This window comes from Rhea pennata, chromosome 6 (genome assembly GCF_028389875.1).
Source record: "Rhea pennata isolate bPtePen1 chromosome 6, bPtePen1.pri, whole genome shotgun sequence".
In the NCBI taxonomy this organism is placed as follows: Eukaryota; Metazoa; Chordata; class Aves; order Rheiformes; family Rheidae; genus Rhea; species Rhea pennata.
This window is the reverse complement of record NC_084668.1, coordinates 13,496,641-13,523,741: the sequence shown is the minus strand read 5'-3', so window position 1 is coordinate 13,523,741 and position 27,101 is coordinate 13,496,641. Positions and strand designations below refer to the sequence as shown.

Here is a 27,101-nt window from a genome sequence, read left to right as displayed (position 1 = left end):
ACAGCTCTAGAGTAAATCACGTAACAAAAGTCCCAGTTGCGGGCAGGCACACTCATAACCAATACTCACGGGGAAGCCTTTTCTGGACCTTCACGTACCCTTACTGAGATGAAAACTTTTAAACCTTACAAATATGTGACATGAGATATCAGAAAGCTAGTTTTTGAGGATGTGAAAAGCAGCCTGGTACAAGTCTCTGGCCTACGTGTTTGGTTTTACCCAGCAGCCCAGGGCTCATGCTGTAATTGTGTCAGCCCTCTGCTTTATCTTCCCACCCCCCCCCCAGGCTGCTGAAGGTCCTGTGCCCGGCCCTGGTCCAGCGCAGCTTTTAAAAGCGTGTTTGAAGTCAGAGGAACTTAAGCACTGCTGTTTTCTGATTTAGTATTTCCTAATGTCAGGTCTGCACCCTGAGGCATTGGGCTACAATACATAGTTCAGGATTTTTGCTGGTGGGTTTGATGTGTTATCACCAGTTTGTCAGCCTGGCTGATAATAGAGGTGCAGTGTCAGTGCCATACATAAAGAGAGAATAATGCACTATCAAGGCTGAGAGTAAAACGGATGGCTCTGAAACTCTGGCTGAAGAATTGTAGTCTTCCTTTCTGTTTAGGAAGTTATATCAACAGTTTAAATCAGTGGGGACTAAGTAAATAGTTGGATGGATGGATAATTTAATAAAACTTCCTCTTGTGGTGCTTTTCTGAGATGCGAGTATCAATAGCATGGGTAAAACATGAATGAGTCACTGGCAGACAGCATCTTTCAGTTATAGAGCCCCTTTTCTCTCAGAAATTAAGAACTTTACAAAAAGAATAATTTTATCCATTACTGAAATGCATGTAGCTCTTGCAGGGAGTGCAACTGTTAAACCACACACAGATGAAAAAGCAAAAGAGGCAGATGCATAGTAAAAAATCTGGGCTATTCAGTTTTGTGTCACCTCCAAACATCTGCAGGTTTATGGGAGCACAAGACACTGAATATAACAGTTCTTCCACAGACACTTAAAAGGGCCTTTCTGGTTCCTCGTTGCACCTCTTGGAGGATGCCTCCATGACTCCTGATTTGTCTGTGTTTTTTTCATCACATCGGATGCCTAGAGTAACGAGAAGTAGTAGGGGATCAGTGTCAGCTGGAACTTGTTGGTATGGATCCTGTTTCAGATCTGTTGAGTGTTTAAAAGGTGACTGAGCTAGGGGTCCTGAGGCTACGTCTCTTCAGTAGGATTTTCCCTGAGCAGCTATATCAGTAGTTGAACTGCTAATGTAGACCAGACATAAGTTTTACATACTGAACAGCCTGGATCTTAGGGCCAGTGCCAGTGAAAACTAAATAACCTTTGAGCTAGCTGCCTCGTTTCGTGCAGTCCATTTACATTTCTATCCTACGTGCTGTCCATTTACATTTCTATCCTAGAAGTGAGTGCTATATGGTGGGTTACTCTGGGTGGCAGAGTGGTTGCACAGAGAGCAGCTGACTTCCAGGAAAAGATTGGTGGGAAGTGCAGATGAATCTGGAATTGACTGCTGCTCTCTGAGCATATTCAGTGTGTCCAGATGTTTTTCCCTAAGTACAATTGCTGTTGTCATTATCCTCAGCTCTCCAGGCAGCACCATTTGCTCTTGAGAGGAATGGATCCAGACTGACTCAATGATGAGCCCTGTACATCAACAGATCTCAGGTTACTGTACAAAGCAAAGGTATTCCACCCATGGAAACCTTGAAGAGAAAAGCAATCAAATGATCTATCAGGAGAGCAGTGGCAGCTCTAGGAACATGACCTAGATCTTCTGAATAAAGACTCTCATGACGTGTGCTAGAAGAAAAGCTGGTCTTTGAATCCATCACTTCTGTTTGCACAGTGCCAAAGATGCGATACAGTTGTCCATACTGAGTGAGGAAATGGGAGAAAAAATCTTGAGTTGAAGTTATATCCTAGCAGCGTGGCACGGAGATAGTCCCTCAGGTAGTGAAGGCAGCATAGATTTGTTTGTGCAGCTTGACAGTTACCAATAGAAGTAAATAAGCTGGGATGATCCTGTAGTGCTGTAATAGCACTTCATCCAATACTGGAGCTTGGGAGCAGATCCCTACCCTGTTTTGTGTTGAATAGTGTAGAAATATTCTTAAAGTGTGGGCTGCTTTTTTTTTTAATAGATTAAGAATCTCTTGACACAGGAATAGTAGCTTACCTGGCAAAGAGCTTTAGTCAACCCAGGATAGCTAAACAGGCCAATGACTGGAGCAGTTCCCTGGGATATGGGCAAATGATCAAGTAGGATTTGATTTCCCTCAAGTCAAACAGTGATTCAGCCATCAGTGGCCTCTCTCAGTCTTTGTTGTTTGAGCCTTTCTACTTCAAGTAAATCATTTAATAATTATCAGGGTAATAAGTAGGGCTGATGATGTAGTCCAGTGGTTATTGCAGTTAGCAGCATGTGTGAGAAGTGAGTTCAGGACTTTCCTCCAGTGGGTGTATATGAAGTGTCTTAACTCCATCAGGAGAGAGTGAAGGAGACTGGCCTCACGGTGGCCTGGAAAATAAATCCCTTGTCTGGGGCTTGAGGAACTAGCAGCTCAGGATTTGCAGTCTGAATATTCTGGATCACAGATGACTTCTCCACGTGAGCCAGCTGTTGGCTACTCTGGGCAGATGGCGCACCCTGTAGTCTTTTCCTTAAAAACTCTGAAAGATCTTTTTTTGTTTTCTTTGTCCCAGTGCAGAACGGAAAATTGCTGAAATCTCAGAAAAGATTCAGAGAATGGGAAACAATTTCCCACCCAGTTCTAGCCAGCAGTTCTGTTTTCTTCCCCAGAAAAATATGTGCAGAATAGAGAAAATGTCCCAGAGCGTCCCATAAGCGCTCTGTCTGGAATCCCGCTGCACTCTGGTTTTTAAAGAATTCAATTTACATATGCAAGTTGGGTCGTCTAAACAGTTACTGTGTGGATTGGGAGTAGAAGAATGCAGCCTTGTCTTTCAGCAAGGATTTGGGGGAAGCATTAGTATTCCTTGAACTGTAAAGCTGATCAGGCCCCAGGGAGTGAAGAAAGAAGGGTCCCAGGACAGCATCTGGTGCCAGAACAAACGTCCAGCATCTGCTGCAGTCTAAGTAAGATATATGTTGCTGCTACAGAAAGACAGAGGAATAAGGAACCAGTTATGCCAAGATTGTTTGTAGCTTATTGCTGCTACTCGTTCATTAAGAGATAATTCTGTGCTTTTCACGATATATCTACTGCCCTTGGATTCCATCTGACGGTGAGAGGAGGGGAGTATGTCTGTATGCTTTGGGTGGAGTTTGTTCTTGCTTGCTTGGTGTATGGCCAAGAAGAGTGGCTGAGTTGATAACGCTGTATTAATGCTGGTGCTTAGCTGGGGGATGCAGGAGAAGCAGTGGCTCTGTCGTGCTTCATCATGGAAGCGGGAGGTGAAAAATCTGCTGCTCATGTGCATTATGGGCTTGGCCATTTGGAAGCAGATTCCTCCAATGTTCTGCAGTGGTGTAGATCACAGCAACATGGTTGTCTGTCAGCAGACCACCTAAAATTCCTGCTTAGGCTCTGGTAAAGAAAGGACTGTCCTAGAACATCTCCCAGCTGAGTGTTTGGCATTTCCTTTCAGAAGAGCTATGTTATCACTGTTTCTAATGTGATATGAAAGCCCCAAATCTCCCTCCCTGTTATGTCCCTCTGATGTCCCACAGCCACAGAGAACAGTGCAAATGAGACTCTCTGGTCCCATCTTTCCTGTGCTCTGTCAGATCCAGACACAGTCAGGCCCATCGGCACAACAGCACTGGAAACAGCAACATGAGTAAGACCGCAGGCTGCCCTGTGTGTAAAATCGTGAAACCGAACCTTTGGCTTGTCTCTGGCCCATTGTGACTAAATCTGAATTTAGGAAGAAAATCCCAGATTCTGAGTAACCCATATATGTGGCAATTTGTAGACACTGTATGAAACTACCAAGGAAATGTTTCCTTTTTTAATAAGAAATGTGGACTTTCCTCCCAGCTCTAGGTTGGCTGGAGAACTAGGCTGGGACATTTGGTAAACGTGGCCAGTGTCGCTTACAGGTTCCACCTTGAATCCTTGCTAATAGAGAAATGGGATATTTAAAACCTCCCAGAAGAGAAGTGGCTTTCCACTGAGAGCTGCAGCATTTACAGTTAACTTGCAAAGATAATGTCACTGTAAAGGCATGCTTTCTCAATTGAAAAGTTGTTCCAGGTGATACTTAAAGGTTTTTAAAATATACAAGTTATATTTATTCTCTATCATGAAGCAGTGGGCCCGTGATAGCCAGAGTATCTGGTTCTGCCAATGGAATGATGTGAAAAGACCATTTGTCTTTTCAAAAGATGAACAGACTAGTACATTCCATATAAAACACAGTGAAATGTACCTAAAATTGACTTCCTATAAAAAGAAGCAGCAGGGGCCAAGAGCCTATGGTAACATTTTTATTGACTTGTGTCGGCTGCCATCCACAACTCCATAGCCAATGCCCAGAGCTTTGGGCTCAACTTTATTGCACTCTTCCTTTTGCCAATTCACATCTGCATTTCAGTCTCCTAAATTGGAGAGTATAGGGAGAGGGGAACAGTCTTTTGGTTTAAAATTTCCTATGCTTCCTTTCAAGCCAAATGATATTTTTGTTGTTGGAAATCTGAAACAATTTTGAATTCTCAGCAGGTATCTTTATCTCTTGCAAAAATTAAAAAAATAAAACAGGCTTCCTTCATTCAGAGCTGATTCTTTTAATGCACACTGCATAAATCAATAAATCAAGACCAAGGCATTAGTATTTCCAAAAATGACTGCATGAACATTGTAGCATGTTTTCCAAGTGAGAAAGAATTAGTTTAAAAATGAAAATGAAAATTCTCAAACATGGGTGTCTATAGGTTGGCTTTTAAATTCATATTATTCCATGTTCTAAAGTCCATTGAAATCAGTGGAAAGCGTCTGCTGACTTTAGTAGATGTTCATTCAAAGTGAGATAGAAATAGCAAAGCAAATTGATACAAGAACACCCGCCAGTAACAACAAAGAAGAACACCCACCCTGGGCATGCTGTAAATGTACAGAACTGGAAATGCTGTTAAAAACCACAAGAGGCAACAAGATGGAGTCTCTCATGATGTTGTCTAGCTGTATCCTTTTTTTCTGAATGGTCTTGAGCCTGTCACTTTTTTTTGGACCTGGGTGAGAGGACGTTTTCTCATGTCTCAGTAACATTCAAGGTGAAGAGACTGAAGGAAAAAGGTCTCCATTTGAGATGGAGAGCCATAGAGAACTTAAATTTTACAAACTGAAATGCTGGCAGGTGAATGGAAATAATTCTTATAAATAAGTTCATGTTTTCATTTCAATTTCTGACCGTTTCAGATTTCATTTTTAACTTACGATGACTTTAGGTTTCTGAACAAAACATCTTTTAGAACACCATCAGAAAAATAACAGATTTTTTTTTCTTTCAAGAATGTTGAAAAGGGAACTGTTTGGAAACTGTTCTCCTAACATTTTTCCCAAACATCGAGAAAGTCTTAAAACCAACCCTGTTAACTTTGATAAGTCAGAATTTCTGAAAGGAAGATGAGAGGAGGAGTTTTGGTGGTAAATCCTCCTGAGGCCTGCATCTCTCTCTCTCTCAAAAATGGATCCCACAGTCCCTTTCTTCTCTGGGCACAATCGCTATTAAAAAAGTTGTGTGGTTTCTCCTTTGAAACGTCATTGAACCTCAGGCAATACAGGATTTTACTTGCACCTTCAAATGACCATCACTCAACCCATACTGAAAACCTTGCCTATGTGTACAGCTACACTAATATTTATCTTTGCTACTGCTTGTTATCATTTAACAACTGAGTTACTGCTCAGTGTCATTAGATCAAGCCAATTTTACTATTGAGAATGATCCCAGTGCAGATTGTCTGCTTTTGAGTAATAATTTTTAAAAGTTTTTCTCCTCCTAAAAGCCCTAGTGAGTGCTTCTTTGTGTAGTTAAATTCACTTTACATTTCACTTCATGGGCACCTTATGCTGGCTGCCCATGAAAAAAGAAGAATTGTTCATCCATAGCACAACTTTTGGTCACAGCTTTCCCTTAAAGCCCATGAGAGCTAAGGCCTTTGTGTAAAACATAAGCCCAGTCTACTGGACCTGCTATCAAATGTCTGATATAGCCCGTGGTACTTGGAAGATCTAAATTAGAGCAGACACTAACACAATGCATATTACTTGTTTTGTGCTGGAAAAGTCCCAGGCCAGCTTGCAAATCTGACAGCTTCCAGCAGAGTTTTACATAGGGAAAAAATTATGTATTGCATGCACTGAGGAGGGTGCCCATGTTGGCTGCACCAGTGAAATCAAGGTTTCTGTTGGACACGAGGACTTCTTCCTTCTGCAAATTAATGGTGACCAATGGCTGAACCAGCACTGCGGACATAAATCATTGGAAGAACAGCAAGAAATGAGTACAAGGCTTTTCTTTCTATTTAGTAATTTATCAAGGGAAGTGGCACATTAATAAACAGATCTCCCTTGAGATGTGGGAGTAACAGAGATAAATATGACTGTCAAATCTGGCCTGCTTCCTTCTGTTAGAAAAGGAGGAGACTGTGCAAATGCAAATGCAGAAAACAGTATCTGTAACTGGAAAGATGTATATTAACTGTAGAGTGGAAAATACTGACAACTCAGCTGAGATGGAGCCCTGTCATACTAGGTGCAGTATGTACAGTGTAAGACGCAAACTCTATCTCAAGGAGCGCGTGTAAATAGATGAAACTGAAAAATATGGGCTCAGAAAGTAAAAGCAATGTATCTGAGGTCATATGGCTGAGGAGAACTGGGAACAAGACTCAGGTCTCTGCAGGCCTTGCCCATGTACTGAATCAGGATGCCTTTTTGCCAGGGCAAACAAAAAGGCAAGTTTAATTACTTTGAATCAAGTACATTAATATGTTACAGAGAGAATACAGTTTTCAGCGTTATGATCTGAATCCACACCAGAGCCACACCAAATTTCTAAACTTTGAGAGGCTTTGGGGTTCTAATAGGACTCATGTTTCATGAATCAGGTGCAAAAAATTTGGGAATGCTCCAGGATAGCCTTTAGGCAAGGCCAGCCTTCACTTTGGGAGTCCATTTGGTCTTTCTTTTTGCTTCCATAATGCCTCTGCAAAACTGCTGCTCCTTTTCCAGCTCCCAAGAGAAGTGCCACTCACCACGGCAAAATGGGCCTGGAAACTGGCAACCTCAAGCATTAGAAAAATGTGAGTCCAGCCCCTATAAATTATGGGACAGAGTTAACAGTCTGGAGACCTTTGATTTGTTTTCTTCTTTCTTTCTTCTTTTTCTTCTTCTTCTTCTTTTTTTTTTTTTTTTTTTTTTTTTGCAGATGGTTGTGTGTGCTTTTGTGTTTGCCACCTGTTTCTCAAGTCTTCACAGTCATGTGTTTGAGGTTCTTCCAGCCTCGTGAGCCTGCAAAACTTAGTTATGCAAAATACTGCAAGAAAAAAGTGTTCAGTACATATGCAACAGCCTGATTTCTAAGAGAAATTCCTAGTATTGTTAGTCTTGCAGTAAAGGCATGGAAGCCAGCAGCTCTTGAAGACTTTTAGATATAGGACAATAGTCACAAGAGTATTTAATTCAAGTGGTAACTTAGCCTTGGACTTTCAGTTTGACCTTGAGCAATTTATTTAACTTGTGCAGTAAAGGACAGTATGGGTAACAGGGAACAGTGTTATTAAACCCCATTAATTACACAGTACTCAGACTCAGTAATGACAGAGCCTCTTCAGTACACAGATGAGTCATGGACACTAGGAGACTGAAATCCAGCCGTGGGTCTCAGGGAAATGTTGACATAAACTTCTGCGAGCCAACACAAATCAAGGAACTAATTGGTCACACTGCCAGGATATGTTTTACCTTGTTGTGCATCCCATTCACCTTCTCTCATGTCAACACTGTCTGCAGGACAGGAAGTTCATTTGCTTGCACAGTGCTAGGCTTGTATTTGGTGATATGGCAACCAATAGTGATAACCATCTAGAGGAAAAGAGCTCATATTGCCATCTTGGGAAAATGCTGATTACTTCACAGTTTTTAATCCAGTATATCTACAACAACCCTTCAAGGCAGCTTTCTGGGGAAACTGCCACTGGAAAAGCCAGGTAGTAATGCTGTGCTGTGCTCAGCAAGGGAAGAAGCCAAGTCCTCTGGCACCCTTGGGTGGATTACAGATTACAGGGGTTATCAGCCTAGTGTGGAGCAGTAGGGGAATGAATGGCCAAGTGGCATCTTTTACCTTAGAAATCTTTTTTCTTTTTTTTTTTTTTTAACATACATGACTCATTACATGGAAGCTGCTCTCAATGCTTTGGAGAGACAAGCAGTTCCAAATAGGATTAGGGCTCAGACAGGCTTTGGATCTGATACTCTAATATCAAGGCCATAGACTCCAGTCTGTGCCATCCCACTGGTTTGCAGATGGTTTAGGCCAGGGTAGAATTTCCCAATGATGAAGTCAGTTGTTCCAGTTAGCAGTGCTGAAATGCAGGGAGAGGCCAAATTAGTACAGTAGTAATTTGCCATGTATTTCAGATCCACAAACGGGACTGGCAGAGTTGGAAATGACTTCATGCCTGAATGATTGACAGTCGTTAATAGGGTCCAGGCACTAGCTGGTCCCCTTGGAGGGGAAGAGCTTGAACTTTGTGTCTGAGCTGCCAAATTGGTTTTCTTAAAACTCTTAATTTACTTTTGGGGCTGCTGGAGCCTCGCCACCGTGGTTAATTGGATGGTGAGCATTGCGCTAGCGCCCGTTTCGTTTCCGCTCCTGCCGCACACAGATGCACACGTGCAGTTCCTGAGTGTTGCCATTCTGATGTGCTGCTCTGTGAGCCTGATTTTCTTGCTACTAAGTCAATGAGAATTGCTGTGCTCACAGAAGTCTTCAGGGACTTTTTCTCTTTTAATTTTAAGTTAATTTAGTGCTGATGAAAGGGGGTGATTGACAGGCCTCTGTTTATCCTCCAAGGAGCACAAAGCAAGCGAGCATTCCCGGTACTGCCTGACCCATGTCACTCAGCACAGACCTGAGAGGAAATCTCCGATCAAAGTGCAGCTGGTCCTTGCTCCGCTCCTGCCTCTTACCTGCCCCTCAATCACAGCACCAGCAGTCACGAGTGCAGTAGGTCTCAGCACCTCCCGTCCATTTCCCATGTGGGAGGGCTCCTTTGCCTACCCGGCCTGGGGAAGAGATGCTCAGGCACAGAGGACCAGCCCGTGACTTCCAGCCCCGTTGTCCGGTCCCTAGGAGCACGTTTTAGCCACATCAGCAGCATTTTGCATTGCAGTTGGCGACCAGCGAAAACAGTAGTGCTGGAGAGGCTGGGCTGGGGCAGGTCAGAAGAGTTCTCCTTGCCCGTGTTTTCCTGTCATTCTGCAAGGGGCCAAGATGTGGTTGGTGTCATCCTTCCTGGGAGCCAAACTGCCACGCTGATGAGGTTGATACCTAGACCTTGCAGCAAGGCATGGGCGGAGGCCGTTGTGTTCAGATTTACAGGGCAGACTTTGGACATCTAGGCCTTGATCCAGGGAGGTCTAGGGATAACTTGCATGTCAAAGTTAAGCATGTACCAACTGTACCTGAAAACCACCCTGCATTCCAGAGCTGGGGAAAGCAAACGTGATGCATGACCTACGGAGCCTGCGTCAGACCACTGTGCATGTCGCTGTACCAAGCCCTGCCCCTGCAGTGCAAGGATGACCACGACAGCAGCAGACTGAGCTGCTCATTCCTGTCACCAAACGCGGGGAGTGCTGGTGTTTGAAACACAAGCCCTGCGTGAGAATGCAGAGTCTCCTTTTCACACAGCCCAGATCCATGTTGTGTCAGCAGATAACTTATTTCATGCACATCGCTGCAGGAAACGAGCAGCCTGTTGATTTTATCTGACAAAGTTTATGCTTTTTATCCCTCCTCTCTTTCCTACAGTGTCACGGTTTTCAAGCCCACGGGTGACTCCAAGATTAAGCCGAAAGCGAGCCCTCTCCATCTCCCCGCTGTCTGATGCCAGCATTGATCTTCAGACGATGATCAGGACCTCCCCGAACTCACTTGTGGCGTATATTAACAACTCCAGGAGCAGTTCTGCAGCAAGTGGCTCGTATGGCCATTTATCTGCAGGGACAATAAGGTAACGCTTTTGGAGCAGGTCTGTTCAGCTACACAATCATCTCACCAACAGGACTGAAACTCCAGCAAGGAAAATGTTCACACTCTGGCCCTTCCTTGAAACTTCTGCTTTTGTACACTGGGATTGTGTCATGTGTTAAACCAAAGCCCCCCATCAGCTTTTATGCCTGTGGAAGGGTACTTCAGAGTATGTGGCGGGGGCAGAGGGGTGCTGGATAGAAATATTGGTTACCAGCTTTCTAGTAATTACAATACGGTTGCCTCTCCTCACAAGCAGAAATGGAGATAAAGTTCATCTTATAAAATGTTCACTGTGAATGGTTCAACTGATAAATCCTCTGATTTAAGAAATTGCTCCAAAGTATTGTCCAAATTATTGACCACAGTTGTAAAATAAATACCTAAATAGTTGCCTGGATGGGTTTAAGAGCCTAATTCTAAAAGCATATTTGAAAAAAAACCTTAAGCCCTTGAGTAAAGTTTTGCTCAAATCTTAATTAAAAAGCACTTATATTAGGAAGCTCACTGTTGTCAATTCCTGCTGTGATTGCTTAACCCAAGTTTCACAAGGTTGTTATTCTTTCTATTACTTAACAGTTAAATATGTTGGTTCTAATTTACACTGTCTAATTTACACATGTAAAGCAAGGCCTTATAAAGATCATGCACTCCTAACATTTGTAGGGGAAAAATAGAAGCATTGCCATTAATAGTTGTTACATTAATTTATCAGTTACTTTCTCTGGTAGCATCATTTAGAAATCGACTGCAGTATCTAACATAATGCCTTCTTAAAGAAATTGGAACCGCCTGTCTGCTAATCACATTTTTCTTCCCCTGTTGCCCACTGTCCTTAGCTGGGCACACTTACAGCATCTCATCTTGTACTTAGATTTCAAGCTTTTCAAGGCAGAAACTGATATTTTCAGCGTCTTTGTAGAGTACAGGTTCAGACCCAGTGGTCAGTTGGAGGCCTATAGGGGTAAAATAAAATAATTTGAAACTCTGTTGTGTTCTAAGGTACATCTTAAATATAAACAACGGTAAAATGTATTACATATATTAGACTAGGATAACTGTTAGCTGCTTGAAAAGACTTTTATTATTATTTTAACAATGCATTAGTGGCAGGAATTAAACCCTTTCACACCTCTTCAGACTCACATCATATTTGTGCAGCAGCGTGCTCTCAGATCTCCTTCTGCTGTAGCACATGCTTAACTTCCAGAACTTCTTAACGCTGGAGTGATTTTTTGTTCCTTAATCTTTTAGTCAAGTTGTCATTAACTGGTTTCGAATAGAAATACTAATTGTATAGTCATCAGCAATGGGAACTTTCTCTTAAAACAGAATGGAAAATGGAATGTATTGCTGACTGTGGCCCTGTTCTCTGAGCACTTCCACTGTGGGCAGTTCTATTGATGTGAGAGAAAATACTATGAGGATACGGGTTCATGGCAGCCAAGTTTTAAAGGTGTCAAATAATGAATTTTAGGGCTGAGAGTCCGTAGTTTGTGTGTCTCATGTAGAGTAAAGGGAACAGAGCACACTTGCAGCATCTCCAGTGTTTCTCCATCTCTGTGAAGAGAACTTAAATTACTCCTGGGAGTTAAAACTTTTCTCACCAAAACTAGTGCTTTGTTTTTACACTGATCAGCACCCAAGCCACCAAGAGCTGATCTTGTTTCTGGTCACCACTGACCTAGATTGGAGCTGAACCGGTGACCTACATATGAAGGGTGACATATTTTAGCAGTTCCTGAGCCAGCAGTCTACTCACCTGAATGCAGAGTAAATTGCATGTTTTGGAATATATTAAATTGATTGTTAGTCATCCCTGCTGTGATCTGTTCCAGGTGAGCCAGGTGATACATTTTTTTTTATGTTGAAGGTAGCATAACCCTAACCTTAAAGCCTGCAAAAGTCTGTAGCCTTGAGGATTGTAAAGTGAGATGCTGGTCCCTGTTCTACACTCCCTGCCAAGGAGCCCATTTGGCTAGTTTTAACCATCGGAAGCAAAGAAATTACAGTCAGTCTGATAGGTGGGTCAAAATGACTCACAAGTTTGCTGAAGTGCACATGAGATAAATCCTGTCTTTGCATTAAAAGAGACTGTCGGGCTTATTGTGGTATTAAAGACATACAGCTGGGACATTGCACCCTGTGTCCTGGAGTCTCCAGGAAGTCCTGGCCAAACTTGAAATCAATCACTAGCCAATGTGATAAATATTGTTTAAAATAACTCCTTCTCATTTTTCTTCCTGTCACTGTTGCAGCCCTGCGTTTAGCTTTCCCCACCCCATTAATCCAGTGACATACCAGCAGATCTTGAACCAGCAAAGAGGACTGAGCTCAGCCTTTGGACACACTCCCCCTCTGATCCAGCCGTCTCCTACGTTCCCTTCGCGGCAGCACATGGCTGTCATCTCAGTCAACCCGCCACCAGCTCAGATCAGCAGCAACAGCAACTGCATCTCTGACTCCAGTCAGGTATGAGCCGACCGTCAGTTCGAGCTGCACCTGTCCCGTTTGCGATGCCCAGCTCTCTCCTGTGCATAGCCTGGACAGAAACAGAGATGTGCTCTTTGTGGGGTGAGGGCTGCCCTTGTTGGTGGCAGAACTTCCCCTGGTTTTACCCATAGTTTAACTGTCATTTTATTCATGCTCTCTCTTTATGTAGCATATTCTTCATCCTGAAAAAACACTTTTGGACTGGTAAAAGCCAAATATTATGCCCACCTCTCTTCCTTGAACACACACATGTACATACCTGTGCAAGAATCAAAGTCCTTGATCTGTCAAAACACTTAACATGATATGCAGGATCATCTCAGGCAACAAATCTCCTTGAACACATGTTAAGTACTATTGAAATCAATGGGATTGAGCACAGGCTGAAGTGTTTTGCTAGATAAGCACCCAAGCACCATGAATCAAGCTTAGTCAGTTCATTCACCAATCCATCCTTCCCTTTTTCTGCTGATGTGAATCATATTGGTGGTTTTAAAACACCTTACTCCTTTCCTCATTAACAAATCATTGTATCCTACCTTGGACCTCTATTTCAGGTACTGTTCCTTGTTTTTCAATAATCAGGTCAGATGGTTTTCTCTCTCATAATATCCTTGTTGTTGATTTTTACTATTAAGTTTTGCAAAATGAGAGGCTGAGTTTTGAGAATTAGAAATACTGCGTGTGTATGAAACCTCAAATATATCTATGCATGTACCTGTGTATTCACGCACAGATGTGCATGCACGCACACACGCACTGAGGGTTAGTGAGTATGTCTAGGGTAATTTTAATCACTTTCCCTTCCATTTTTGTTTCTTGGAAGTTTAAATAGCAATTGCTTTTCTCCCAAAAGACTTGTTTCACCTCATTTCACATTCATTTCAAATTGTTTTTTTAGTTGTATTACACTGAACTTTTCAGACTGGTTTATTATTTTAGGGTTTCTCGTGGCTGCTGCACTGCAAACTCTGCTATTGAAGGCTATTTGATTGATTAGTTTTGTTTTCTTCTCACAAACTGACTACTAAAATAATGTGGCTGGCAGGAGTTTTACCTCTGTTTAATAACTTGCATGACCAACCTTGAGCAATTAGCTAGAGCAAATTTAAAACGTTAATGTTCCGGTTTTATACACATACAACTGAATGTTCTTTTCTCTTGAAGTCATTCTCATTTTTTAAGAGTTGAGCAAAATACACATACCCTTTCATGCACCCAGGGTGAGGGAGCCCTCACATGTAACCAGAACCCTACTGTCCTCTTGCTGTGTTCAGTTTTTCTACAAGTCATTTCAGCACATTGAGAAATATAGTTGTGGCCTGAGTGGGGCTTACATAATATTTTGATGAATTTGATGGGGACAGGATAGCTCTGAAACGGAGGAGCAGCTGAGAGGCAAAGCACACTGCTGAGTGCGCCAAAGCTCCTGATGTTCTTTATTCTTTGCTTTCTTGCCCTCTTTCTGCTGTGCACAAATCCAGTTCATATTTGTCTCCCGGGCAATGCCTGGACATGGGCTGAATTTCTCTGAAACCCCAGGCCAGCAGGCCAGTGCATCATTGCCCTTGGCTGCTGTAGAAGTTCATTCTTGACTGATTTTTTGTGAACTCCTAATGATGATGCAGGCTGCAGTCAATCCCTTATCCCAAACCCTGATGCCACCTCTCTTCTGGTTTTTTCTTCCTAGAGCAAGCAGAGCAGCGAGTCGGCTGTGAGCAGCACAGTCAATCCAGTAATTAACAAGCGTAGCAAAGTCAAGACTGAAGTTGAGGGCTTGCCACCAGTGTCCCCAACCACACAGGTAACGTTTTTGGTGCAAGTCGTGCTGTGAGCTTTGGGAACAACACTCTGCACATTTTGTGTGCAGGGTAGGCGAGCGTCTCTTGATCTGGGAAGCTCAGTGAGGTACAGGACAGAGTTTCAGTGACGGAGTGAAGCATTCGAGGGTGCTTGGGACTTGCCTTGATGTTGCTGTGCTTGAAAAGACAGAAAGAAAGAGAGAATATTTCAAGTGTGACAGCTTTAAAAATGACATTGGAGTTTTCTGCACTGCAAAGCAAGCAGTACTGGTGTCTCAGAGCAAGCATAGATTACAAGAGAATCTTGCATGTAGGTAAAAAGGTTGCCAAAAAAAAAGACTTCTTGATTCAACAAGGAATTGCTCCTAGCAACATTCTTTACACTGGTGACACAACATTGACACCAAGAAGGGCCCAAAGGCCTTTGCTTTCTTTCTGGAGCTCTGTGATTGCAAACTGTTTAATGGCTGACAGTATCCATCTGACCGTCCTTTATCACAACTGTAAACTATCAGGAGTGCTCTGGGCACTTCATTTTCATGAAATATTAGGCCATGTTATTGTCAAGCGAATGGAAGAGTTGATGACAAATTTCTCCTCCTGCCCTGGTTCAGGAGCAGGTCTCAGCATGATGCATGGGGACAGCAACATGTGCAGTCATCAGGGGGCTGGTAAAATTGATGAAGATAGCATATCAGGGAAAGATAAACATGCTGTAGTCAGCACGATTAGGGCAAAGAGGCATCTCTCTGGAGCTTTGAGTTTAGGAGTGCATCTATACAGTGCTGCAAAAGCACATGCCCTGAAAAACCAATCTGGCCACTACCCAGGCTAGTATCGCCACATGTTTGGTTTTTGTAGCAAATGAAAAAAAAAGAAAAAAAAAAAAAGAAAGCCGTCACCTGCTTTCTCAAGCATCCATAGCACAGGAGCTATGGGAAGAGCAGCTGCTTTCTTGACAGCAATCGTCCTCCTTTTCTCTGCATGGATTTGGAGAGATGTGTTCCCAGCAGCAGGAGTGCTTGTACAAGCATCATCCACACAGCCCGGCCCCACTATTTCGTCCACTGTATCTTACGTGAAATAAGTACCAAAGGTTGGGGGGGGCAGAATCACTTGAAGTGTTGCAAGGAGGCTTGATAACAAGGTAAAATTAAGAAAAGGAAAATGTATGCTGGTTGTCTGATAGTCCCTAATGAGATCTGTGGAGCAATACCCGGAGGGAAATGTAGACTTCAGGTCTTGCCGCGTTTCTGTATTGATTGAAGATATACCTCATAAGAGACAGTGCGTTCCCTGGCAAGAGCACAGAGTTGAAGACTGAATGTAGCAAGTGTCTGCGTTTCAGTTCATCTGAGTAAAGGCAGCTTGTTGAATCTGGGGATCCCCATTCTGCCTGAGACTCTAGTGGAAAGCTGATTACTGAATGATACGTTTTGTGCAGAATGAAAAGTTCAGCTATCCCCCAGAAAGCATACCTGTGTGTGTTTTGTTTTGGAAATGCCGTATTGGAAATGCCTCATGTGAGCTGTGGTTTGGGTGTCTAAAATCCTTGGCCAGACAGTATCTCCATGATGGCTTGCACTCATGAAAGAAGTAATCAGAACAAGATTTGCGGGACAAAGTGGAGCACCAGGCATGGGGGACCTGAAGTACTGCTCCAGTACAGATTCAGGTTAATGTTGGACAAACCAGAAATGAAACATTTCAGTTCTGTTCCACAACTAAAATATTTCCAATTCATTTTTTTTAACAGAAAGTAAAAAAAATGTTGGCAAAATAATATTTTTAGGAGAAAACTTAAATTTTCCACAGACCAGACTTTGTGTGGAGAGAAACATTACGTCAAAAATAATGTTCACATCTCCACCATATAGGAGCTTCAGGAAAAAAAACTACTATTTGAAATTTCTCAGATTCTGATACACTTTGAATCTGCCGAAATCCTTCTGTATATTACTACAGTTTCCTGTCCCAGGAGCCACCTTACAATATCTTTTTTTTTTTTAATTAAGAACTAATTAAAACAAATCTCTTTCTCTCCATATCCAAACTGTTGAATTGAAAAGTCACAGCTGGCATGTCTGTCATGAGCTGGTTAATGAAAACTGTTGAACTTTCATACAGCACATCTTACTTCCCAAGGCATAGAATGCCATTAAGTCGTTAATCATTGCTACCCCTCACTATGTGTTGGGAAGATGTTGGAGGGGAAGGAGATGGCAGCCAGATGGGTTGATCCAGGCAGATCAGAGACAGTATGAGTCGAGTCTGGCTGTGGCTCGGTACTCATGGGGCCACCTGGGGTGTCAGATCAAGAGAAAAGCATCTGATGTGGTCAGTTACCCGACAGGCTCTTGTCTAAAGCTGCCTCCGAGGCAGGATGCTCTGTGCTGGGCAGTGAGAGCAACTGGGACGAAACGGACTGCAGAGGGCCAAAGCCTGCAGATTTCTGTCTTGCTAAATTCCCAGGTCAATACTTGCTGCTGGTTGCCTGGTGCACTGCTATCCAGTCTGTTTGGTAAACAGCTGTGACCCACGCCAGGCTGACAGTTGTCTTTTCCTCTGCATTGTTCTTGTTTGCATTTCTGTTCCAGGTTACAATACTGCACAGGTGTCAGTGCTTTAATCCTCATAGCTACACAATGTAAAAATTTTCTGTACTTCATTTAGCACTGACACACTCAGGGCACAGAGAAGTTAAGGAGAGAGATAACAGGGTCCTAGAGTCAAGCTCATTTATGAAAATCCGAGTGGGCCTCCGGCTGGAGCCAGAGCCCCTGGAGCTCTGCTCTGAAGCCCACTCATCACAAGGTCTTCCAAATTCGCTGATCTCAGTGGAGTGCTTTGAGGGCTCATTAGTTTGTCCCTGTGGAGCACCCTGGACTTGCAGACTGCTGCTTAAGGGTTAGGCATGTTTTGTTGCCTATCGAATGATGCAAAAAGTAGCCCCATCCTGCCCAAATGAGGTAAGTTTAACCACTAAACTCTGACTGCTCTGAGGCTTCTTCATGCTTGTCCTTCTCCACTCCCCCCAGCTCAGAAGTTTTGCTCCAGCAAAGGACAAAATCAGACTTCAAAAGGCAGTCTTTTCGTGTTCTCCAGCCTCTCTCCTGAGGCTGGCCATGACCTGGCTGGAGCCAGGCACCACTGCCACTGTGGCTTGGGGGTGTTTCCTGTCTTGTCATTAGCTCTGATCTATCTCTACCAAAACCTCGTAACTCATTAGTTCACTCTAATCAAGGATGTTATATTGCCACAATGAGTGCGATTTTGTGATCAGTTGATACCCGCCCTTTAATCTATGAGTGACGAAGGAATTCAGATGAAACAAGCTCACCTTATAAAATGCACTGTTATGTGTTACAGGAGCATCTGACAGACCTGAAAGAAGATCTAGATAAGGATGAATGTAAACAGGAGCCTGAGGTTATTTATGAGACGAACTGTCACTGGGAAGGGTGCACAAAGGAATATGACACTCAAGAGCAGCTCGTCCATGTGAGTAATGGTTGGGAGGAAACCCCAGCGATAAATTTGGGTTTCTGTGCACTTGTCCTCATTTTTTATCACTAGCTACTGTACAGCCAGAGCTCACTCTGGGAGCCACTAAAGGTGCAAATCAGAGAAACAGTGTGTAAACACTGCCAAAGCAGGTCGCTGTTCCCCAAGGGGTATAGGCGCAGGAAGCCTCTCATAGATTATTTGATGTTCTCATCTCAGCTGCTGAGGCTGCAGTTTTGGTCTCCTTCATGCATAACCCAATAAAAAAAGACTTCATGCGGGGGATCTAATCAGAAAATGGGGAGGGGAGGCTGAGCCCTTCCTTCTTCTTTGGCCATATTCACTGAGCCACCCCACATACCCACCCAAGCTGTGGGCCAGGGACTGACCAGATGATCTTCAGACCTTGACCAGGCCACAGAAGCCTTTAACAATGCTATGGCATGAGCTGTGGGGCCATTTGCCAACCTGCCCAGCTCATCCCTCTGGGCACTTCGAGAGGCTGGAGACATGTTCCTGTGGTTCCATCAGTGCACGAAATACAGCAAGTGAGATGATATTTTAAAACTGAGGAATAATCCTTCCATAATCATAGTGATGCCCTGAACCAGCATCAAAACTGCTATTTACAAGAACGTCCAAGAACCTTCTGTGCATTTTGTTTCACCTGGGAATTTGTCATTCAGTTTTTCTTTGGCTTCTGGGGTTGGCGGACCCTGCAAACATGGAGCAAGTATCTGCAAGACCAGACATGATCGATGCCTGAGCCCATTTCCTCCTTCAGCCTGGCTCCCTCACAGACCTCAGTTTGTGTCTGTAATACCTTGTTTGAAGCCAGCCCAGAGTCACTGGGAAGTCGCCAGCCTCAGTAATCCTCCCTGAGGATCGAGGATGTAGCAAAATGCCACGCTGAGCAAGTTTTGTGACAGGAGCCACTATCTTCTTCTTTCCCTTTGGCCGTTTGCTGCCCTCTCATAGCTTGGCTTGAACTTCCCCAGAGCTCCCTGTATGTGGTTTACTGATACAGTGGCCCATGGTGAAGAACGTGCATGCGCGTGCATGCACCCACACACACAGCAATTAGGTCTTCCTTATTTCTGAAATAAAAAAGACCCTCTTTTTGAAACACTATAAAGCTCACATCTACTTTCATCTTTTATGTATATCTTCATTTTACTGTAGTCATGTTTAGAGGCCACCAAACAGGCATTCATCTCTGTTCCTCCAAGCTCTGCACCACATCTTAGCCCAAAGAAACTGTGCTCTAAATGATCATTTTTGGCATTTGCTCGTAAATCTAAGGCTAGCACCTGCCAGCCTCTGCCAGAAGTCACTGGTTCAGTGTAACAAGTCCTGAGCATAGACAGTCTTGGAAATCATTTTGAGGGCCAAATGCATGAGAGGAGTTTAAAAAGTGAAGACTGCATGAGGGTATCCTGTTTAATGGGTTGCACATAGTCTACCATAGGACATTGCTTTATTGGAGTTAAACCACAGCAGCCCTGTTGGATGGGCTGATTTCACATTTTTCCAGTAGTATTTGCGCATTTCCCTCTCAGATGTAAGAAAAACCCTTTAACTCAGCCCAGAGCAAAGTGCAGGGCAGATCCAGGCAGCTCAGCACAATTTATTTCCAGAGAAAACCCAAAGAAAAATATTTGACAAGATGTCCAAGATTTTCCTAAATTTGGAAGGTTATAAAAATGGAGGATTGAGTACTATGATTACTAGCAACATAGGCTTGCGGATTCAGGATGCCCAAAATACACATTTAAACAAAGTGCAGGTGTCATGGGCCAACTTCTGAAAAGGTGATATCCTGCCATGTATGGAAAAACTCCTGTTTGCACGCACAGAGAAATACCTGGGCATGCAGGGTCCGTTCTGCACACAGAGTGGGCGGCGGGCTTGTGGGAGGAGTGCATGTCTACAGGGGAGCAGCAGGAATGAAGACATATTTTTGCAAGCACCACTGCTGCTCCCAGTCTTAAAGGTTTCACTCAAAATTTGGGAGAAGCCTGAGCAAAATCTCAGACCAGTTAGGGGTATGACAGGGACTGTGGAGCAATGTGTTTGGAGTGTGTTGAGTTGTGTGACTGTTCCTGCAGCGTGTGATGGGAACCAGACTTTGCCCAGACAGTGAGCTAATAAGCTTGAAGGGGGGGGGGTGGGCTGCAGTCCTCCTCCAATAAATGTATCTTCCTTTGGCCCAAACTGGTCTGAAAGGGAAAACCTGTGAAATTCCCCACTGCTAGCACTGCTGTGTAGTCTTGGTTGTGAGTCAGATTCCCACGCAAACAGAGCCAGCAGATTTATCTTTCTAGTCTGGTCTGGATGTGATATAACATGTCTGTAGGTCTCATGAGGGGTTCACCACATTTCTGCCATCTGAGGCTAAAATCTCCCATCAGTGCAACATCATAAAACCAGAGCTGTTGGCAGCTGAGCTCCAAACCCACCTGAAACCTAACCCCATTCTGAGTGCTGCAGCCTCCCGCACTCTGTAGGCACGCAGCCTTGGATCTTGGTGCTCACCCATGGTGTTCTAGGAGCTGGTTGAGCTCCTGACATCTCTCCTTGCCCCTTGGCCCACCTTGGGAAACCGGTAGCCCTAGGACTCCCTATGTAGCTATGGGGAGAGAGCGTGGCCCCAAGTCCCCGCTCTGTTTGCCCGGTGGTTGTCAGCTAAGTCCTGGGAGGCATGACCACGTTGTACATTCCCTTGCATGCACACAAAACCCCAGGGCTGGAGGCAAATGGCCAGTTACTTTTTTAACAAGTTTGTGTATCCTCGTGCTGCACCCCTGCCCCGAAAAAATCCAAAAATCTCAGTCCCAAGCCACAGCATGTGTGTCTGGCCTTGACCAGGGTGGGGAGGAGGGAGGACAGGAAGGAGAAGACAGGGGCTGGAAAAAAAAATCTCAGTGCAAAAACAAAACCCAAACCCGAAGTGGTTTATTTTAGGATTTCCTGTCGGTGAATGTCTGCTGAAAACCCAGGAGCAAGGACAGGCATTATTTTTGGCAGCAAGACCCCATTCAGAGCGAGACAAGACCACAGTGGGAGCAGCGCTGCCGATGGGCTGCTCTCGGGCTCTGTTTATTTTTGTCACGGTTTCATCTTCTCTGGGCTGGTAAAGAGACCCTTGTCTTCCTCGCAGGGAGGATGAAGGCCCTGTTCTGGTGCTGACTTTTCAACACCCAGGCAAAGGATTTTATGGGCCCCGAGTAATTAGTAGTAATTGAGGCTGCGGAGTTTTCCTTAGCACATACTTCCCAGATGTTGTCATTTCCTGCCAGCCGCTCAGCGTTTGACAGCAGGTGGATGTTGTAGAGCCGGCGTACGCGCTGGCTCTGGATCAGGCTTTTTTCCGTCTTTCCCCCATCCTCAGCAGTACTCTAAGAAAGGGTCCCAGCTGCGTAAGTGAGACATGGGAGGGATTGACAGAGGCAAAAATGACTCTGTCAGTGATGCTGGTGTAATGTCAGTCAGAGTCCTCCTCCCTTCCTCCACCAGCAGTCACCTCGGGCACCCCTGGGAGACACGGAGGGGCTCTTCTCCCTCTGCTACCACAGGTTCTGCATCATTTTTGCAACTTTTAGGTCAAACCTCCACTTTCTGGATACTTTAGCCCCAGAGCCCAGTGTGCTAGGTGCGGCATGCTCTCTCCTGCAGGACGTGCCAGAGACACAGCACTGGCCAACGTGTCCCTGCGGACAAGGGGTTATTTGTGTTATTTGTGCACCTGTGACACAGGTGCAAGATCTGCCCACAAGTGTTAGGGAGGGAACGGCTGGCTCTTCAGAGTACCGGCGGTGCTTTGCTGGCATCAGCTCTTCGAGGAGTGACCTCTTTCTCTCCTCCTTCTCTCCTCCCAGCACATCAACAACGACCACATCCACGGGGAGAAGAAGGAGTTTGTCTGCCGCTGGCAGGACTGCACACGGGAGCAGAAGCCATTCAAGGCTCAGTATATGCTGGTGGTGCACATGCGAAGACACACCGGGGAGAAGCCCCACAAGTGCACGGTGAGCTGGGAGGGATGCACAGAACATCTCGGCTTGGCAAGAGGGACATTGGACTTCAGTGTTTGCAAACATGGGTGTTGAGACACAGGCGTAGCTTCAGGAAGTGCTCTCTCAGGGTACCTGCTCCACCTCAGGGATAACCAACTCTCCATATCCATTGATTTTTACTTGCGTGCAAGTTACACCCTGATGAGACTGGAAGTGATCAAAGAGGAGGGTGGTTAAAGTGTTAGTGGGTAAAACATGGAGTTTCTTGGGGGAAATGGGTTCAGCTCTGCTGCAGAGATGTAGAGTGACTTAGGACAAGTCACTTACTTAAAGTGACGAAGGGAAACATGCAGACCATCTAGTTGCTTAAATCCAAGTAAGAGGCCTGAGAGGGGCTGCAGGAGAGAACCGAGCTGTCAAGTTTAGAGGTTGTGGCCCACTGGTAGGAGAGTAGAAATGTTCACCACCTTTTCCCACATACTCTTCAGCCCTTTTTTCTCCCCAGGGTCCACCCCTGTATTTTTTGATATCCTCTGCCCCTCCCCCCCCCCCGCCTTCTCCTCCTGCCAGTTCTTCAAACCTCCTTCCCTGTGAACATTACGTTGTTCCTCTCCCCAGAGTCTTGAGAATGAGTCTTTCTTTCTGCTTGGCAGATGTCTGAGCCCTCCTCCAGTATCTTCCTCCTCTTCTGCTCCATTAGTCACTTCCAGCCCTGCTCCCTCCCCAGCTCTGCCCCAGCTCCTGCTTACAAATATTATGATAAGTATGATTTGCTTGCTGCATGACTCCTTTATCAATCTTCCAGCTCTGTGTTCATTTAATTTAGAGTGTAAGCTCCCTGGGGCACAGGGCCATATCCTTTGTTTTAATCTTCTAAAGCACCCTGCCCCATTTTAGCATGTTACCAATCTTCCATAAAAGTCTGAAAGAATATTGATTGTCGGTGTGCCACAAAGTGATAGCAAGGAGAAGACTGGTCCTGCCCTTGCAGCTCTGCAGGTACAGGCAGCAGGAATCAGAAGGCAGCACAAGCCCCCTGCACAAGTGAAAAGCAGCAGGGAATACATCCTTTTCAATACTGGAGCAGGAAAAAGTGCTGCTGCTCAATCCTGCCTCTTTCAAGTACCCTCTGTTGTGTTGGGCTGGAGCAATGGCAAGGGTGAATTTGCAGTCTCAAGTAGTCCTCTGCCTGCCAGAGAACTGCAGTCACTCTGAGTGTGGTGTATTGCAGCAGCTCTGCCCAAACTGAATATACAGCAGGTTTCTGATTGCCTGGGATACATTGTAGCAGTGCAGATGGTACCTTGCTTTGGCAGATCATTCCTGGTTCAAGTCTACCAATGATTTTTCAAAGTGCCATTTGTTTCAGACAAGAAGTTTGTGGCAACAAAGCTACAGATGAGCCCAGTTGCAGCCTGGGATCCGGTCAAGAATTGTTTCAACAGATGACAGCCAGAACTCCCACTGGCATGATCAAATCCACACATAACACTGAGAATAACCACTTTGAACATGCACAGGCTGCTCTGCTGAGAAGCCCTTATTTGAAAATGGGCCTCAGTACATTTGCTCTTAATAACTGCATTTTTGTGTCAGTATCCAGCACAACCCGAATGGACAAATGAGTTGCCTCATGCTGAGTTCCCTTTGTTTTCCAGCAAGTGGAATGATATATTTCAGTAACCATAAGCAACTCAAGTTATAAAGGGCTGTGCGCATAGGCCAAGAGAATAAGAGAATATATTCTGATGTCTCAAAGTTGCAGCTTGCCTTATGGGCCAAATGTACATAACGAAAGTTGTTTGGGGAAGAGGAACTGAATTCATTGCACCTCAACGTACCTGTAGAAGGAAGCTATTGAAGAATTTTCCCACTGTGCTTGAAGAGATCAGGTGTCTCAAGAGGGCAAGTTTACCTCTTGTCCACCATCCCCATGCCAGACTTTAAAGAGAACCCTGAGTAACTCTACTCCTCCAACACGGCAAAGTTAGGCGGGATTAACCTGTGCTTGGGTCCTCAGATGGTGAGAATGTGCAAGAACCTACTCAGAAGAGCCCTGTCTGTGTAGATGCTGGCCTGTGGCATTTAAACTGCTGTGCACATTAAAGTCAGTAGGCTTGCTCTTCCTTTGGTTAGGCAGCGGAGCCAAGCGAAGACTCTTGCAGCAGTGGAAGGTATGGTGCTTTGGCCATTGTTTCAGCGGCAGTCCAAGTGCCGCTCTGTCTGGTCCTCCAGACCACTGCTGTCAGCAGGGCTGATAGGCAGAGGGGGTCCAGTAACAACCCTTTCCCCAAAAGTGCATTCACTCCTGGCTTTAATAGAAGAGGAATGGTTCGTTGGGTACATTTGCCTTGCTTCTTACCAGCGCGTGGTTAGAACAGACTGCTTCATATGCCCGTGGAGTACAAGGACACAGATACAGTTGCTATCGCGTCCAGCCGCCTCTGCTCAGAATGGCCAGACACCACTGACATGCAGGGCTACCCAGTTGCCCACGAGAAGTCTGGCACTGATCTGTGGTATGACCTGCCCTATTGTGACACCAGTTTTTTCCTTGACCAAGACACAAACACAGCAGTCTGAAATCTTGCTACAGTTGGACTGAACTTGCAGATATATGTAAGCAATCTGACTAAAGTACAAGACCTTGCAGCTTGCATGCATTACAACAGGAGTGACTGTTTGTTGAAATGTAAGGTGAATAGTGAGTGCAACATTCAGCCAGAATTTGGAAACAAACCTTGCTTTATGCTTTCATTTTTTAAAAAAAACTTCTTTCAGTGTTTGTAAGTTCCCACCTACTTAGTCAAATTTAAAGCAGTCATCTTGGTTTGAGTGACTAGTGAAATTCTTCCATGCTACAGACAGGGCAGGTGCAGAGAGAAACCTCCAACCCAGCCAGGGTGGTAGGACTTACATCACTGAAGTCTGACCATGTCTCCTGAGCTGCTCCTTCTCGTTGTGTGGGCAGCTGGTTTCCTTCCAGGAGGAAGGCTGGTGGCCTGTTGTGTCATCCAAAAATCCATCTGTCTTCAAGATTGAGAGTCTTGTTTTTTATACTGGTAATGTCAGGCAGCCGGACCACAGAATCTTCCAAGTGTAGACCGAAGTTGTAATTTGGGAAACTTCAAAGCTTGCTAGATTTCTGCTTGTATTTTAGAAAATGGTCTGGTCTTTCCAGCTCTGGAGCTGGTAAAGTTGCAAGGCTAGTCAAACTGTTTAGAAGCAATTGGTTCTTTGGGAAATAAAGGAGGATGGAGAGGGCCTCCATTTCTGCATGTCTTAGCTGGAGATGCTGCAGATGGATGGCAGAAGGGGCAAGGAGAGTCCTGGGAGAGGGGAAGGGGTTTTCTTTCAACTCTGCTTGAAAAAACACTCTCTTAGTGAAACATCAGGCTGGGTACTCAACAGGAGCTCCACCTTAAATATGAGTCATTTCTAAGAATCCCAGCCTGCCTAAGGAAAGGAAGTTCTCTCAACAAAGTTGATGTTGTTCCCTAAAACACAAGCGTTTAAAGGGAAGGAAGAAAAAAAGAAAAAAAGAATGAGAAACAGATGAGAAGGGTTTAGGCAGGGGGGAAATCAAATTTTTCTGGTTAATTAATCACTCCTCTTTTGTTTTTTTATTTTAGTTTGAGGGTTGCTCCAAAGCCTATTCCCGTCTGGAGAACTTAAAGACACACCTGAGGTCCCACACTGGAGAAAAACCCTACGTCTGTGAACATGAAGGCTGCAATAAAGCCTTTTCCAATGCCTCGGATAGAGCCAAGCACCAGAACAGGACACATTCCAATGAGGTAAGCCTGGGCTCGCCACAGCTCAATATAGAGGGCTTTTTTTTTAATTTTGCTGACAATAAACATACACTTTACACACTGGACTCGTGTAAGAAGAAACCTACTGTAATGAGAGGTTTTTTCTTATTTTTTAATGGGATTTATTTTGCTGGAGAGCCAGACCACATTAGCTTTATATTTATGAAAGCCGTGTTTAAAATCATAAACAGATGTTCAAGTATGCAAACTTTCTAATCGACTTTGGAAATTGAAGTGAGCACTTTCCAAATTTATAATTTTTAGTAGTGCAAATAGGATCATACATTTGTGTATGTGGTGTATTACTGTGGCACAGACTTGCAGTAGTATAACAGCTACCCTGGATCCTAACACTCTGGAAATAATACTCCCTCCGTCGTTTGATGTACAATGACAGAGCACAATGCAATGCTTTGTTAACCTTGGCTAATTAAGACCCACTATTAGTAGTCGGGGATCAGAGGAAATTGCCTTTATTGTAACGCATGTGATGGTCTGTTGCAATCAACCGCGGCCAATGATTGAAATTTATATTACCACTAATTAGCTGACAGGGGAAGAAAAAAACAACATTCCGAAGTTCTAATAATATTTTCAGCCATGAAGAATTCAATCTGCAGCTTAATTTGCAACAGTTAAATATAGACTATTGGAGAAAGGAACGCAGTTGCCACGGATGACAGCTTTTTAAAGAGATGCTGTGTCTACAAAGGGCTTGTTGGGTGTATTTCTATCTCTAGCATAATATCAGTCAGTGACAGTCAGAGCTCGGAAGACTTCATAGATTTCATTTGAGTTAGAATAAGAACTCAAAGCCTAAGATGCCCTTCAGTGCTATGTGATCTAAAGAAAGACCCAATTAATGACCTTGATCCCAGTATCATTTGAATTTGTTAGGCTATGAAACCAAATATTGGGATTATACTTTGCCACAGGGCCACTCCCAAGCCGGAATATTGATTAAAATTAACCTAATTCTGCAATGGGACAAGGTAATTTGGGGTTTGGGGCTATGCAGACCTTGAGGCCAGGAGGGACCAATAGAACATACTGCCTGATCTCTCATCCACAAGCAACCAGTGATCATAGGATCATAGAATCAGTGAGGTTTAAGGGACCTCTGGAGATCATCTAGTCCAACCTCCCCGCTCAGCAGGGTCACCTAGAGCATGTTAGACGGGGTTGTGTCTAGGCAGGCCTTGAACATCTCCAGAGAAGGAGACTCCACAACCTCTGT

General features: G+C 44.4%; 1 protein-coding gene across 2 annotated transcripts in view; it reads left to right on the top strand.

Annotated features, from left to right (window-relative positions):
* Positions 1-27,101, top strand: part of GLI2 (GLI family zinc finger 2) — a 198,409-nt gene that overhangs the window by 158,197 nt on the left and 13,111 nt on the right. For both annotated transcript variants that reach the window (XM_062578770.1, XM_062578771.1), the window contains exons 6-11: positions 10,016-10,217; positions 12,493-12,706; positions 14,418-14,531; positions 17,899-18,030; positions 21,912-22,061; positions 25,682-25,846. In XM_062578770.1, the coding sequence (XP_062434754.1) occupies positions 10,016-10,217; positions 12,493-12,706; positions 14,418-14,531; positions 17,899-18,030; positions 21,912-22,061; positions 25,682-25,846 (977 nt within the window). The remainder of the gene's footprint in view (positions 1-10,015; positions 10,218-12,492; positions 12,707-14,417; positions 14,532-17,898; positions 18,031-21,911; positions 22,062-25,681; positions 25,847-27,101) is intronic.